The sequence below is a fragment of the Pectinophora gossypiella genome, chromosome 4 (assembly GCF_024362695.1).
Source record: "Pectinophora gossypiella chromosome 4, ilPecGoss1.1, whole genome shotgun sequence".
NCBI classification, from domain to species: Eukaryota; Metazoa; Arthropoda; class Insecta; order Lepidoptera; family Gelechiidae; genus Pectinophora; species Pectinophora gossypiella.
Genome location: NC_065407.1, coordinates 10,057,031 through 10,074,920, shown reverse-complemented (window position 1 = coordinate 10,074,920; position 17,890 = coordinate 10,057,031). Strand labels below are relative to the sequence as shown.

The following is a 17,890-nucleotide window of genomic DNA, read 5'->3' as shown; positions in this document are numbered from 1 at the left end:
TCTTTATTTTAACGATAGAATTATACTTATCATAATCATACCATAAACTGCCTATATACGTCCCACTGCTGGGCACAGGCCTCCCCTCAATCAACCGGAGGGGGTATGGAGCATACTCCACCACGCTGCTCCACTGCGGGTTGGTGGAGGTGTTTTTTACGGCTAATAGCCGGGACCAACGGCTTAACGTGCCCTCCGAAGCACGGAATCATCTTACTTTTTCGGACAATCAGGTGATTCAAGCCTGAAAAGTCCTTACCAAACAAAGGACAGTCTCACAAAGTGATTTCGACAATGTCCCATCGGGAATCGAACCCGGACCTCCAGATCGTGAGCCTAACGCTCTAACCACTAGACCACGGAGGCTGTTAGAATTATACTTATTTGTCATCATCTCCCCCAAGTATTATCCTAATTCCGCAGGGTCCGCTTAACTAACCTCAAGGTTTGACAGGTCCGGGTTTTTTCCAGAAGCGGTTGCCTGTCTGACCTTCCAACCCGAAAAGAAAATCAGTAAGTCAATACAGGTTAGGTCACATACCCGAAACGCGTCAGTTTCCTCACGATGTTGATAAAATATCATCATCATCAATTTAAGAGCCACGCTCTTGTCGGTGTAGCATTTTCCATTCCAGTCTATCAAAGCCCAATTCCTTGACTTCCCTATAAAAAAAATATACTTACTTATAATAATGTAAAAACACGGTGCCGTAAATACGTAGTAATTCAATAGTAAACAAATTATAATATTAGGTATATACTGACATGATAAGATACGATGTTATTATTCTTGTAAATTGATTAGTAAGGTATATCGCTCCATTATTAAAATCAAAATTATTACAAAACCACATAATCCTCCTTTTGTTTCGCCGCAGTCGGTTAACTAGGATGAAAAGCTCTACAGATCATCAAATAGTTACATGAGTGCGTATTTTTACGCATTTTAATCAAGTGTGATACCTATTTAAGTGTAATATTATTATTAATATTAAATATCTCGTATACTTAAAGGTTGCTACCATGTGAGAGCCTTCAGCGCTCCCCATTTGTCCGGCCAAGTAGTTAATGCCATCTGCGGCAAATCTACAATAAGTCACGTCAAAAAAAAACAAAAAACTTGAAGGTTTTCTGGAAGAGATTGCTACTTAGCAATAAGGCCGCCTATTGTACTCATTCTATTTCTCTTTTGTTTTGTATTTTGTTTTTTCCTGTTTGTGCAAAAGTATTTGTTATGTTATGTTAATACATATTATATTTACGTACATTACTCGTGCATCTCTTTGTATTTTATTTTTATACGTACAAGTATTCCTATGCTCCACTGTAGTATATTATGAAATATCTCATATACCCAAAGGTTGCCTGAAAGAGATTGCTTAGCAATAAGGCCACCTATTGTACTCTTTCTATTTCTCTTTGGTTTTGTATTTTGAATTTCCTGTGAGGGCAATAAAGCATTGGTTACCTATGTTACCTATGACTGTTACATTAACTCTTAATTGGCTACAGCCTTGTGTTCTGGCTGTAAGTAATATAAAAAAGTGAGTAGGAATGACAATAATTTTACATTCAATTACGCAGTACGGAGGAGGACTGAAATTTCAGTTTCACAGTAGGTATTTACAACGCGCATCGCGACGAACTTTTGGAATAAAAATGTTCAATTTCGGCATTTTGACTCTGTCAAACAATATGTCGTAAGGTTATATTTTTAAAATAAATATGTCCGTACGTACCTAAACGGCCTCCGTGGTCCAGTAGTTGAGCGTTAGGCTCACGATCCGGAGGTCCCGGGTTCGAATCCCGGTGGGTAAATATCACAAAAATTACTTTGTGATCCCTAGTTTAGTTAGGGCATTACAGGCATTCGGAAGGCACGTTAACCCGTTAGTTCCGGTTACTACTTACTGATGTAAGTAAGTACTCATTACATGAGTCATGTCATCGGTCTTTGGCGGCTCAATAGTAGCCTTGACACCAGGGTTGATGAAATTGCTAATACACCACTCAACCCACACGGGAGAAGAAGTAGGTACCTATACTTCTGTCTGTAAAATGCTAGGGTGGTTTAAACATAATTATGTACTGAGTATTTCAGCTGTAGCCACATCGTCATAAACTAATTAAGCAATGTACTAATCTTTTGATTGAGGTTGATTATAGACGCATTACGTATATAGACGGCGATACGACCCACCACCCGTCACGCTCTAACAGAAAGCTTCGGTAAGGTGTGGGTACTTACTTCATGGATGGAGGCACCTTTGACTACCCCAATGGGGATATAGTCGTGAGCTTACTTTGAGATTGATATTATTACAGCTACGAAGTGCGAGTTCAGATGGTTCCGAACATTCCGATATCAAAAACATAAACAAGCGGTAAAGAAAGAGGGTAGACAGACATGTCTGCCCGTAGAAAATTATGGATCTACCTATTCCACTCCAATCTCATCAGTCATCCCGTGATCATGGCACTTGCAACAGTGTCGAAATATCGGGAGTCCCATATCCCCATTTTAAACGCGGTAAGAACCCGTTATTATGTCAGTCACATTCGAGCGCATGAGAGACTGAGGTCGCCGTTGTCGGATACGACAAGGAGGACTATATAATTACAGCTACGAATTTTCAAAAAAAAATACGGATTCCAAAAAAATTACAATTACCATATCTGCCCTTCGACTGCGGCTGTCCTACTTTTAACGAAACGCCACCCTTTGCGTTGCCGATTTAATTTAGTTAGAGGGCTACGTGACGTCATCCTCCCGGATTGCGGCAGGCACTCCCTACTCCGCGCCTATGCGCCTCTGCCCTCAAGCTAATGTGAGTCGTAAACCTAAAGGCCGCTCGCCTCGTACAAGCGAGACGACAGCTTTATAAAGTGGAACATTCCAGGTTATTTTAAAATATATATATTGATGGCATCAATCCGCAGTAGGCCCGCATGATGATTTAAGGCCCGATCTCCCTATCCATCCATAGGAAGGCCCGTGACCCAGCAGTGGGACGTTAATGGGCTAATGATGATGATGGTGATATTGATGGCGCTGTACAGATTTAACGTGATAATTACCTATTTTACGTAGTCGTTACATGAGCCATGTCAGGCGCCTTTGGCGGCTCAATAACAACCCTGACACCAGGATTGATGGGGTTGTTAATCCATCTCACAACCCACACGATAGAAGAGAAGACCTATTTTCTTATTACTCGGGTGCATAATTATTATTCAAAAATATAATCTAATAGCAGATGAATTATTGCTTGATATTTGGTATTATGTTGCTATATTACTTCTCTTTATTTTGATCACAATAATAATGGGTGGAAGATGTGTTGTGCGCGAGTGTAATAACAAGGGCTATCATTTATACCCAAAACAAAGATCAAAGGTGCTCATGTCTTTTATCCATGAAATTAGAAGGTTAAACGAACGAAACGTTACGGCGCCATCTTTAATATTTTTTTGGAGAACGTAGCCTGGAAAGTCCTTCATTGTTCAACAATTGAACGCACTTTCACAAAGTTTCTCGATAAGTAGAAGTGTAGGTAAGTAATACTAAAGTACATAGTCCTAATTTTTTCTCGGTTATAAGTGCGGTCATTTTGAAATCATGTCACATTAACTTCCTTGATAAATTAAATCGTAAGTCTCATTAAATATCGAATGTGATAGTGCGACAGGGTTCTACTTCTAAAGCGGGTACTTACATCATATTGCTCATGACTAATGGTCATGACCTATCTCCATAAAAATGTTATCTCGGTAAGTAAGTATAGGAATAGTCCTAGCGTCGAGAAGACATTTTTACTGTAGAGTTGCAGCTTTATTTTCTTTTTTTGCCTCAGATTTTAACATACTTAATTTGAAATTCATTGAAAATTAAAAGCATCAATAAAATCAAAACAGATTAAAATATTAAAACCTAATTAATTTTATCCTGTAATGGATTCATAATGGATTACGTACCTGTGTTTTTTAGAAGATTAAAATTGTAAAGCAATTTAAAAGCGATAAGTAAGTTGCTACATAATAATAGTATTCAATATTGATTTAGTTTTATTCGTAGCAGTTATACGAGAAAAGTGTAAAGTTTCTAACTTGTTAGTAACCAATATCTCGCGAGGATGGCTGTTGCTGATGGCTGTTCACAATGCAGTACTTGTCCCTACGCTGAAGTACGGTATGGTAGAAGAAGTACGAAACTAGGATTATATTAATACTGTAGGAATGAGGTCGTTGCGTAGCATTTGTGGTGTTAAATTGAGTGATAGAGTGAGAAATAGTGTGATGAGAGAGATGTGGTGTAAAAGACGATATAGTGACTAAGATTGAGAAGAGAATGTATTAATTAGTTTGGACACGAAAACCGGATCAAGGATAATAGGATTACGAAAGCAGTATATCAGTAGAAAGCAGTAGAAAGCAGCTTTCGGTTGGCAGAGGAAGGCCTAGAAAGACGTACATTGACCAAATTGGAGATGTACTTAGAAAAGGTTCAGTACGACCTACTCTGAACCGGCGTGCGTGCATGAAACAATTGATGAATGTGGAGGAAGCAAGAGAAGTGTAATGTAGTGGATTTATCACAAAGAGAGAATTATCCTCATGACCGCTACAGGCGTCGTGGCAGACCTCGAAAGAGATGGCGTGACGACTTGGACGCTTGCCGGAGGGACTGGCCGGAATACGCACAGGACCGCGAAAAATGGAAAGAGGAAGGGGAGGCCTTATTGCCCAGCAGTGGGATCTTGTAGGCTAGATTAGATTAGATGTTTGCCTAACTCACCTATAGATCTACATACTACACTTTAAGGATCATACATACATAAGATCACGCCTTATTCTTGTTGGGGTAGCGGCCACGGAATTTCACTTACGATCCTGACAAACCACTTTCGCATACTAAGGATCCTGCTTCCAGATTAACGTTTTTCATACAAGATCTTGAGTCTCGCTTGGCGTTCTCACACATTTTACACTGGAAATCCAGCTTTATTCAGACAGGTAAAGCGATCGGCTGCGTACCGTGTATAGAGACGTCAACATTGTATCTTATCTATTGCTATCGGAATGGGAACATCTTCAGTCCACGCCGAACCCCGTCTACAATCACTTGATGGGTCTGTGAACGGTTTTATAAACAAGTAAAAATAAAAGTGAAGCATCCGATTTTAAACACTGAAACTACTTTTTTAACATTCGAACATATATTATTAAATATCGACTGTTTAGTTTTGAATATAGAAGTGTCGTTTATCTTTCATGTGGTATCATAAAATATTATATTATTACTTAAGTATGTGGAAATATTTTAGTGAATTTTCTGTTTAAAATAGATACTAATTCACTCCTTTTAATGTACATAAACATAGTCATTTAACTTGTTAACTACTTTATATCTACTTACTTCAAGTCATTTAAATTTTGCTGTTGTTGAGAGTTTCGTGATTCTAGCGCCATGTTCTTTTACTGGATAATTTTTTGACGTGACTTATTGCTGGAATGCCGTGGTAGCCCAATTGGTACAACGCTTGCCACTCACTTTGAGGTCGCAGGTTCAAACCAGCACAGGCCTAAACCAAAGTTTGTTGAATTTGTTTTCGAATTCACGTTTGGATCATAAATGATTTATCACGTGCTCAGCGGTGAAGGAAAACATCGTGAGGAACCCACATTCCCGAGAAATGCGTTTTCGGAGGTAAGTATGTGACCTAATCTGTATTGGGCAGGTTTTCCCTTCTCGGGTTGGAAGGTCGTACAGGCAGTCGCTTGTGTAGAAAACCGGACCTGTGAAATCTTCAGGTTAGGTAAGCGGACCCTGTGAAAACGGGATAATGTTAGAGAGATGATGATATTGCTGGTTTGCCTCAGAATGGCATTTACTACTTGGCGCTGACTTTACTAGATCCTTTATTAAGTACAATGATATCAATAGCGTCGTTGTCTTCTGATGACTTGTATCTCTACCTACACCGTTAGAGATTACGAGCTAGAGTCTGCATATTATACGAAGGTATGTAGTGAAGGGAGTAACTATACCTATCAGCCTACGGATACAGATAATAGGTCTTGACCTAATTAGTGAAGTTACATTACGTCCTGTGTCGTCTCTGGTTATTCTACGTAACCTGCATAGCAAAAACTTCTATGTACCTACCTACCTACTTATTTAAAAATGTAATAATGTAAAAATGACACCAATTACATCCCAAAATAATGTAGAAAATAAATACAAGGTGATAGTGACATCGTAACGAATACTGAGGGGGATGATTCAGCCCATGATTCTGAGTTAATGTCAAGTGGAATTTTCCGTCGCAAAATTCATGTTTTTTTGTGTATTTCTAAATTATGTTCAATTATTTACTTTTGCGATGGAAAATTCCACTCAGTATTTGTTACGATGTCACTTACAAACAAATACATACAAGTAGATAAGATGTTAGTGACATCGTAACAAATACTGAGAGTGGATGATTGAGACCATGACTCTGAGTTGATATTAAGTGGATTTTCCTGTCAGAAAATTCATGAAAATTTTCAAAAAAACAATTTAAAAAAAAGTTAAAATTAAAATTATTTTCCGTTCCATACTTTGCGACGGAAAATTCCACTTGATATCAACTCAGAATCATGGCCTGAATCATCGCTCAAAGTTGTCGTTACGATGTCACTAACACCCTGTATAGTGAAAACTGCTGTAAGCTTATTGCTATTTCCACGTATTGAAATATTATAACAGAAATGCAATATACTGAATAAGTAGGTAATGATTTGTTCAATGAAATGAATAATTTGTTAGGTACAAATTAATCAGGCGATGTTCCATTATGATTTATTTTACAAATTTAATATCAGCGTGGCAATGATGAGTTATGGTTACATGCATTATGCAATATTTTACTGAATTAATTTTGAATACTAACAGCGACGTATGAATGCCATATAGTCTGTTATTTCCAGTGTGATGGACTTCAAAGGCTGAAAGTCGGTGAAATTAATGAAACCTCAACACTGTAGTGATGTAATGAGACAAAAACGATTACCGCGAGTCAAGGTGTTACCGAACGATTTGCACACCACACCACATTTTCACAGATATTTTTTTCTTTCATTTTATTGTGGATTTATTGTGATTAGAATATGCCACCCTCATAGTATTCGCAGGTTTGTGTTTATTGACCGCAGTTTGTGACTGACAATCTATGTTTAACAGATATTTCTCCAAGTTTTTACATTGCCCTAGCTGCTTCCGATCTGGGGGCTGCTAGGACACTGTTACAGAACCCTACCATTATAGAGGTAATTAAACTGAAACATAAATTGCGATCTTTCAGCTTCATTCCGGAGACACTTCATCATAACGTGATAGAAATCCTCAATACTGTTGCACTACTTGCACTCGTCACAGTTAGGTGTTGGGGATTTCCTCATAAAATAGTCATGTTCACAGATAAAATATGATGGAAACTCCGTGAACCTCAGTGGCATCACCTGGGGTTATCACCCCATACTACAACTCAGGTTCCGAGGTGACGCTTAATAAACTATTCACTGAGTACTGTTGAGAAGGGTCCGGTCACTTGCGCTTTTTTATTTATTATTTAGCACCTCGTCCTATCAATAAAACTCAGTAGGTAAATCTTACCGAGATCTCAATGTTAATACTTTTCTTACCTACTGATTTAATTTGTTTATTTCAAGAGAATCTGCGCTGTTTACTTTTAAAATAATCAGTGCCAAGGTTTCGATTTCAAGAGACAACTGGTATTCTGTAGGTATTCTTACTTTTCCCGGCTATACAGGTTGTGAGAAGCTGCAGTAGTTTATTAGACGTCCGTTATTAATAAAGATATTATTGAATTTGAATTGAATTTCAAACCATCGAACTCAACTCGGGTGTAGTTGTTGACTCGAGTTATGTGTGTATATCATAAACCCGTAACATCACTAATTAATGCAACCTAGCAGTCAAAAGCACACTTAAATAATTTTGCATATGCGGTTTCAAATTGAGTTGCATAACCTACTAAAGGTATCTTAGAATCGAAGAATATGATCTAATATTCATAAGCTTAGTGCAATGATTATATTATACCTGCTTCAACACACATAAGTTTCTAGACTCACGACCGTAAGACACATTAAGGGGGGTTGATTCAAGTCCTAAGACGGATATGATAGCAAGTGACGTGGTAAAAGAAAGCAATTCTCATAAGACAAATGACACATTTAGCAATGCTGATGTTTCAAATTGTTACCATCTAGTATTGCTATGACAAAAAATTTTATTACGTACTTACTGAAAAAGTAACTACAAAAAAGTACTGGTTGGAGGCCGAGGAAATGGATTCTGGTATGGCTCTAGCTAGAACATCACCGATTGACAAATTGGTCGGTGTACTGCGGAACGGAAGGCGATTGGGGCAACCACCGTTCTACACGCCCTATCTATGGAATAATGGCGATTACTCCACCGACAAGAGCGCAGCTCTTAAATAAACAGAGAGAGAAAAAGTAAATAAGTAACGAACTTACCTAACTCTTTATCATCATTTATCCCATACTTAAATAACTTTTTTAATATGATTATAACTGTAAAGTATTTTATTGAAAGTTCAAAATTGCTTCGTAAAATATATTCATTAAAATAATCCATTTCTTAGTCGATTCCGACAAATAAGGACATAAAATGTTTTCTCCCTGTCCACCAGTGGTGACGTCACAATCCGCATGGTCGTAGGTACAAAGTATATATTTTTCGCAAACACAATATTTATTCTCAGTAACGGAATTACCGGCAAATATTAATTTTCCAGGTATTGAAACAAAGAGTATGAAATTCAAAAGCGGGACAATAAATTACTGTACCAGATCTGTAAATATTTTTACAAAGTAGGTACTTCGAGAATAAAATTCGCCGTATTACACCGAATCAATTATTCTTCCGTACCAATTCACAAGTATTTTTGTGTTATTTTATTTTATTTTGTGTTATACATAATCGAGAGATCCTCCACTATCCTTTTGGTATATCCCCCGTCATCATCCCCCTAGCATTATCCCGTTTTTCACAGGGTCCGCTTACCTAACCTGAAGATTTGACGGGTCCGATTTTTTTCAGAAGCGACTGCCTGTCTGGCCTTCCAACCCGCGAAGAGAAGCCTAGACCAGCGTAATACAAGTTAGGTCACATACTTCCGAAAATATATTTCTCGGGAATGTGGGTTTTCTCACGATGTTTTCCTTCACCGATTAGCACGTGATAATCATTTATGATCCAAACGTATTAAATAAGGTTGTAGGTGTAACTTTCGATCCGCCTATCATTTTACGCCCACTGGCTGTATTCAACTAGGTCTAAGCCTACCTGTCATTGGAGCCCCGATGTTTACTTACCTACCTTTATCCTCGGAGTTTGTTTTACAAACAATTGTTTATTTTTAGTCGCAATAATTAAATGATGAAATAATTCATTAGACGAGAGCCGTGGTAGCCCAGTTGGTAGAACGCTTGCCTCTCATTTTGAGGTCGCATTGAGGACGCAGGTTCGAATCCAGCACAGACCGCCTTAACCAATGATTGTCGAATTTGTTTTCGAATTCATGTTTGGATCATAAATTATTATCACGTGCTCAGCGGTGAAGGAAAACATCGTCAGAAAACCCACATTCCCGAGAAATGCGTTTTCGAAGGTATATAATGACCTATATTGGGCTGGTTTTCCGTTCGCGGGTAAGAAAATCATACAGTCAGTCGCTTGTGTAGAAAACCGACCTGTAAAATATTCAGGTTAGGTAAGAGGACCCTGTGAGAAACAGGATAATGCTAGGGAGATGATGATGACGTTAGGTCAGTAAAGCTACGTAAAAGGCATGTTTTTGAATAACCAGCCGTACTTATCTTACTTGGTGTGTAACTGTAGCTAAGTATTTACCTTTTAAGAATGTTTTTAAAAGTAAGTATGTAATTATAATAAATAATAAAATAATAAATATGTAAATATGTAAAGTAAGTACTCATAAAGCTCGGTAAGGTATGGGAAGAAGCTACACCAAGATGAACTAAGTAGTTGACGACCTCGCGATGTATGTACCTCTGACTACGACAATTGATATAAAACGTTAGCTTATGTTATGTGTTTAAAAAGTTTTCAATTCTATACCAAGGGCCAAATTCAACAATAAAAAATAAATTAACAGGTATTTACAACACGTTCCTAGGTAATTTCGCAGCTTCTACAATTAGCTGGTACTAAATAAGAAGCCGTGTAACAGAGAAACTTTTCCAACAATCACAAAAGTTGAACCTCGAAAGTCATTAAGCACATGTTCTGTATTTAGAGTATTCCCAGTAGGCCTAAACTGAACCTATGTACTGTTTGTACCGGGTCGACCCCAAACCACTTCGTTTCGACTCGGACACTTAATGCTGTTTCTCCCGCTGCTGGCTGGGACTGCAAAAAATACCTATCGGAATTGTTCTCAGTAATGCGATAGTTCTGCTACATTGCTTATTTGAACAGCAATAGAAATAAATACCTACTTACTTAGTTTTTGAACGCGTTTATGCAGTTTAAACAATCATCAGTAGATAGGATAAGTCTTGTGAATAAAATCGCGTAGTACTTACTTAGGTTACCACTACCACTTTGCTAAACACACCGTTCGTGATAGCGCAGGTACACTTTAAAGTTACTATGACAATCCACAGTGACAGAGTTAAAATGTATGGAATTGACATAAGGTGTCATTGAACTCCATATTTTTATATTACTTATCATTGTCACCGTAGATTATCATAATCGTTTGCAACTTGGATAAGGCCCGACCGGGAATTTGCATCGTTCGAGTTTGTACGCACACACGCGTTCACACAAAAATGGCGGCGCCGCGTGTCCATACACATCCGGAGAGCTTTCGTCAAATTCTTAATTCAAACAACATTTATTACGCTACCTCCACCCGAATAGTGCAGAATGCGCCTTTCATCTCAATTAATACAGATGATGCTACGCTATGCGTTTAATAGAGATGTATCGGTCGTTTCAGTGCCACCAGAATGTTTACTCAGCATGCGATTTGTCCACAAGCGATACATTCATTCTTGACACTTAATGGTAGACATGGGACAAGTTAAAGTACCATCCATTCTGATGGTCACCAATGGAACCAGGAGAGGGTTTAGGCAGTTTGTTAGCGTGATGTGTGAGAGTGGACATTTATCTGATCTAGTACCCTAACCGTACTCCATATTTATATCGACTGCAACGTAAATATGCCATCCAAAACTGAACATCACATAACATAAGCTCGGGACTGTATTCCCTATTGGGGTAGTCAGAGGTACATTTATGGATAGACCTCCATATTATACTAGTTAAACAGGGATATGGGGTTCATCGGTGAAGTCAGGTCTGTTTCATTTTTATTGTTATTTTTGTTTCTTATGTATTACTTACTAACATTAACATTTAAGTTCTTTTGTACCTACTGACACCTATGGATCCAATTCCGAAATAAACATTTATTCATTTATCGCGTGATTAACTAAGTACCCACGCCTCACCGAGCTTTTTGTTGGACCAACATGATAGGTATGGTCGTCTATAATGATCAAATTAATTAATTAACTAATTAATTTATCCTAAAAATCCATTTCAGAAAACCACACAAAATGAATTTGATACTTACCCACTGCAAACAATAGCAGTAAAATTATAAATTAACATTACAAACTACAAATATCAGACAATAATATCATCAGTGAGATTTTACTCTAGTGTTATAGTTATTAATTAATTAATAAAGTTGAGTGTACCATAACATAATTACAATATTTAAAAACTAAACTAAAATTACAATGCTTAGTGAAAAAGTTAGTCTCCGATTGTAAGTATCATGTGGGTGTAAAGTGCAGTGGGTGTGATGGTGAAGTGAGTGCTGGTAGTGGAGATTGGTGGAGATGGCGTGGCCAGGTGGATCACCCGATACCGTGGATCTGCCACTAGCTGACGTCGGCAGTGTTGAGGAGAGACGGCGCCCCTCTAGACACAGTAAGTACCTGATAAGCTTGACGCATGCCTACAGAGCCGAAAAGAGTCATGTAAAACTGCAAACAAACCCGCCCGACCCGCTTTCCTGTCATCGTATAGCGTGTGCAACTAGTATTGTGTATTGTGCATAGATATTGTGTATATGTACATATCCTCTCGCCTATTTACCACCGGGGTAAGCAGAGACTATGGAATTCCATGTTTTTTTTGTCGTGACTTTTGTACACGTGTCGCTACTTGGCAGGAAAAATGGGGAGCGCGGAAGGCTCCAAAAGAAGGGGGGGACAAAATTTGAGACAACAGGCCTGGAGTTAACCCGTTAGGCTCGAACGTCGAATCGGATTAAGGCGTCATCTGAAAGGATTATATTTGAAAGACCCCGTGGCCCCCTGGGCCGATAGCGATAAGCGCTAAAACAATTTTTTTTTATTTATTTATTTTTAAAAATTAAAAAATATTTATTTACCAAATAAAGTAAAATTAATACAAGTTAATAGCGGACCCTGCACTAGGGTTTCCCCTGTATCGCAGTAGCCCTATGGTATAACAATTTTTGCGTAAAGATTAAAAATACAAAGTCTGGTGGACACTATTAGGTACCTATATACATTGAATTAAAAAATAATAATAATAGGAACATAATGATACATTTTAAATTTAAAGAGATCAGGAATTAAACATGTAAGTATTTTAAACTCTAGGAATCTTTAGAATCTTACAATTATAGAGATTAGAAATAAAATTAAAAATAAAAAAACAAAAATTAAAATTACACAAGACTTAGACTTAGATCTAACAATACAAACACATCACCATTTCAGGCATACCCAATGCGGTGTTGGAAAAAGCAAGGTTCCTTTAAGAAACCTAATAACATGAATAGTGAAATTATAATAATATATCCTCATAATAATAGTTTTTGCTTCAAACATTCTACGTATCCCTAGCTGGTTAAAAAATCCCCCGGAAGCCGGTAAAAAAGTTTCAGCAACGTAGTTTATAAAAAGATATTGGAATTCCTTTGTTAGGAAAGCAAATTTCACATGAAAACGGATCAAAGTATTCACTCTTCTAAGTAAGGATACCTACCTACGCAAAAGTATAGTACCTAAGAAGACAGCGAACTACGTGGAAAATGAACAGATTATACTTACTATACGAAGAAATGCTCCATAGTTATAAACTTTGTCTGGCCAAGTTAATGCTATCTGAGGCTAACCTACAAAAACTCACGTCAAATAATAACTACATAAGTAATAAAAAAGCATTATAAAACGTGCAGTTCGCATCACATTATAATTCTACATAACAGTTGACCCCACAAACAGAAAGCTCGATTTGTTGGTCCAGTCTCGAACAATCGAGTCGATTAGGTATATAAAACGAAGAGCGACGCACTCACGTCTCATTGCGGTATATAGAAAACTACCAGCGTGCTTCATTGCATTTTAATAGGGTTTACCGCTGACTTTAACTTAGTCAGTCCAATTGATTAAACCATTTTTTGCCTTATCGTAGATTTGCCGCATACGGCATTCACTACTTGGCCGAAAAAATGGGGAGTGCAAGGCTCTCATCCGGTACAAAATTTAAGACAACAGGCCTGAGGATGCGCAGTTACACGCGCACTTCGCCTCAGGGCGTCGTCTGAAAATATTATATTTGAAAGAATTAATCGACCCTAGTGGACCGATGGCGATAAGCGCTGAATGAGGGAAATCGTCGACGACTCTAGCGGGGTCGGTATCGGGCTTCTGAAGTATTTGTTGTCGCGAACTGATTGGCCACCTCTATGGCCAGAATAGTCGCGTCGTCAGGGTCGTAACTACGTCCTTCAGGCACCGATATTTTTCAGTAAGTACCTTTTCTAAGCGGGATGCATTCGGAAGCCGCAACTACCAGGCCAGCGGAGCATAATAGAAGATTGATTAAATCGAAAGCTAAGAAAGTCAATGAATAATCTATAGGAACGTCGCGTGTGTAGCTATTTAAGAAGCTTTGTACGAAACCCCTAGCAAAAATGTTTTCCTGTTGATTTTTCCTTTTAAATATTCGCTCTGAAGCTAAACAATTCTTGTTAAAAACTTGTCCGAGAGTGTTCGATTTCATGAACTCTTATTTTTCCACTTTCAAAGCTGTCGCAAAAGTGAGAGCTACCTTAACGTGCATACAGGATAAGACCGCAGGGAATTCTTAGTTAAGTGGAAATGAGAATAGCAAATCGAATCACCATTTAAAACTTCTGACTGAATTAAAAAGAATGGCGATCTAGTTAAAAGCGTCCATGGAAATAAAAGTGGTAGGTATTTTCTAAGTAAGTACCTACATACTTTTTTTTTCGTTATGATTTGGTTTAATTTACCTAAAGAAAAACAAAGAACACTTCAATTGAAGTCTGTTCTACTACTGTTTTTTTTTTTATTATGAGTAGAGTAGGTAGTATTTGGAAGTTCAACAAGACAAGATTTTTATATTTTGACTTGACTTATGGTAGATGTTCTGTATAATATGGCATTAGCTCCGCCCGATCAAATGGGAAGCACTGAAGGCTCCTACTCTAACAAATATGAGTGACTTAATATACTTACTTAGACGACTGCCGGTAAATACTTTTATAAACATAAAGTAGATACTTTAGCTAGATTCTATGGTTCGCTAACAACGTAAGGATCACTATACAAAGGCATTCCTGTTTTCATTGTGTAGTGATTCACAGTAAAGTATTGGTTGTATACAATTTGAACAATTCTACTGGAAAGCTTAAAAATATTTTCAATAGAAGTTTTCCGGAAAAAAGCAATAGTAATTTTCTTCCCGTTCTCCATCCTTTGGTATTTAGGTTAGAGAAAAAAAAAGGAAAACTCTTATCTGTCTAACGTGACGAGTCCATGTTATAAGAAAGATATGAAATAATTTATTTTAATTACTTAGCTGCTTAAGAGTTGTTTGTGATGCCTATAGTAGGTAAATGAATATTACCCGTGTCATAGGCATAGGAAATCTTCAACTGTGGTAACATACAATAAATACCTTCACCTAAGTATACATATCTACTAAGTATATTAAAGTTAACAGTTAGGTAGTAACATCGTAAAGAAAACTTTGAGGAATGATTCAGGCCATGATTCTGCGTTAGTATCAAGTGGAATGTTCCATCGCAAAAGTATAAATTTAAAAATAATTTAAAAACACTAAAATTTTCATGAATCTTTTTCTGAATCATTCTCCTCAGTATTCGTTACGATGTCACAAACATCCTGTACATAGACTGGTTAAAAGTAAAAGAGTAATTCTTTGGAAATCTCCGCAAGTCTGATTGCAGCTCACTTTTATAGATTTAATTAACACTAAGTTATTGTCGCAGCATATGACTACTATTGGAAGTAAGTACAGTCACGAGTGCTAATATGTAAATACTTTGAAATCATGTCACATTAACTTTTTTGACAAATTAAACCGTAAGTCTCATTAAATGTCAAATATGATAGTGCGACAGGGTTCTAAAGTGGGTACATGATATTATTGTTCATGACTGTACGTAGAATTGCCCACTTCAGTGTTCTTCAGTGTACTTCTACAAGAAAAGAATATTACTTAAAATAGATAAGAGTAAGTAGATAAGTTTTACGTAACTTATCCGTTCTTCGAACTATCTTTACAAAATTAATATCTACTAAAAATAGTAATGTTCTAAAGTCATGAATAGTCTCGTCATTTTATTAATAACAATGTTTATGTTTGCCTCAGGGAAACGCGATTTTTATCATGGTTTTAATCAAAAAATTACGATCAATGAGCTATCTTTTTCCAAGAAACAAATTAGCTATCATATTTATGTTTTTTTATGACTTCGAGTTTGTAATGATATTTGTTCCTCCATAAAGATGACCTTTATGGAGGAACAATGATTTTTATTTTCTTTTAAGTAACTGAATCAGTAATCACAAAAATAATAATTCAACTCCACTTAAGGCTGCAGTCTCCGCAAAATTGAGTCGTTGCGAGGTTTTGCTGACAATTATTTTCTTTTTAAGCAATGTTATTTATTAAACTGAAAATATTCAAATTCTGAATTCTGCATTCGGAGACTGGGCCCTTAACTCTTGTCAAAATCAAGAGTCATTATAGATGTCTTCTGAAAACTTATGCTTCTGCCTTCCCTATTAGGTGGCGGTTAGTAAGTACGTGACAAATCCACTAAGCGACTTCAGCTATAAGTAGTAAGTAGGTAACTAAGGTTAAGCTCTTAAAGAGTCGACTTTACACAAATTAGTATGGCCGAGACGTTTTGTGCTGACACATGTCGATTGTCCCCTAAACACTAATTATTTTTCAATAGCTTACATAACATATTATTGAGTAAGTGATCGACATTCACCTTCCCTGTAGGGCTTCGCAGTAGCCCCGGCAGTCGCACCGAGCCGCCAGCGGAGGCACCATGTTGGTCCAAATACTCATCTTCATGTACATAGCCACCTGTCTAATATTCTACGTTGCTCACGTAATAGACTACTATTTCACCGTCCTGTGATTCTTCTAAAATCCTGACGATTCTAGAAAGTTACAAAGACATGTGCGGTAACATGTGGAAACTACTGCAAACAGCGTTCGAAAATTTCAAAAAGCTCGGTGAGTTTTCGTTTTATTTTTATCGCTTGTTCGACTGTTAACGTAGTAATTTTTTTTAAATGAAAATAAAGCACACTCACCTCATCGTTAGGTTTTTTTTCTTTCTTAATTGTATCGAACGGATGTAACCAACAACAACCACTGGTTTACAGAATTTTCCCTAACAAGTAACTAATTAGCAACCCAACGAAACAAGTTGAGTCAAATCCTTGTGAATTCACTATATAGGTATATGTACGGTTTACATCAACGAGCACTCGGGTCTGTAATAGTTTTGACGCGTAATTAATTAATTAGTATGGAATTCCACTAATACATTGTATTGTAGTTGTAAAATAATACCTACAGAAGAGGAAGTTCTGGATGGGTATTAAATAAATAGCGTCAATGTCATCCGATATTCATACGTACCGTCCCTGGGCAGGGGTTTCCTCATAGTCAACTGGTGGGGGTTATAGATGGAGCACACTGCATCTGGCTACTTACGCCATTGCGGTTTGTATTGTGGCTTAAAAATTTTCGGTCTAATTTTTTATTCGTTTTTTTTTTTGAGCCGGAATTCTCGCGTATAAAAAATATTTATTTATTTCTACACCAAAGAACAGACAAAAGATACATACTTACAAAGAAAACTGACAGAATATTATATGGTTTTACGTAATTGTTTTTCGAACAATCTAGGGTTATTCATTTCTTAATATTTACTCATTTTGTTAGTAAATCATCTTATTTAAATTGCACAATAAAAACATTCTAGAATAAAATGAACCCTCGTGGTTTGATATTTCGCCGGGATAGGGATATTTTCGTATCGGTTGAATAAATTTTAGACAGCCCACGGTAACGGGTGCCTACGTAGAATAAATGGGTGGCTAAAACAAAAGCCAACTTTTTGATAATATGTCCGATACTGAATAATTTATAGGGCGCTCTATTATTACAAATCTTATCTAAAATACATGATGCTAGAGCTTCACTTCATATTTTCGAATTCGACGACGTGCTAAGAGGTTGATCGGCGACAGGAAGCTGGTGGAAGCCAAACTGCATAGCCTAGACCACCGCCGTAAAGTCGCCTGCCTGTCGGTTTTTTACAGATTGTACTTCGGGGAGTGTGCACAGGAGCTCCATCAGCTCATTCTACCAAGTCCATTCCATCTGAGGACATCCAGACGTACGGCGGGTTACCATCCTGAC

At 37.3% G+C, this 17,890-nt stretch overlaps 1 protein-coding gene across 11 annotated transcripts in view; it reads left to right on the top strand.

The window, feature by feature from the left end:
- The window catches only part of LOC126366026 (probable phospholipid-transporting ATPase IA), a 94,534-nt gene that overhangs the window by 9,585 nt on the left and 67,059 nt on the right, over positions 1-17,890 (top strand). For 5 of the 11 annotated variants that reach the window (XM_050008898.1, XM_050008899.1, XM_050008900.1 and 2 more), the window contains exon 2: positions 11,673-12,064. In XM_050008898.1, coding sequence (XP_049864855.1) covers positions 11,974-12,064 — 91 coding nt within the window. In that variant the 5' untranslated portion in view covers positions 11,673-11,973. The remainder of the gene's footprint in view (positions 1-11,672; positions 12,065-17,890) is intronic. The other 6 variants (XM_050008904.1, XM_050008905.1, XM_050008902.1 and 3 more) reach the window with 2 other exon arrangements.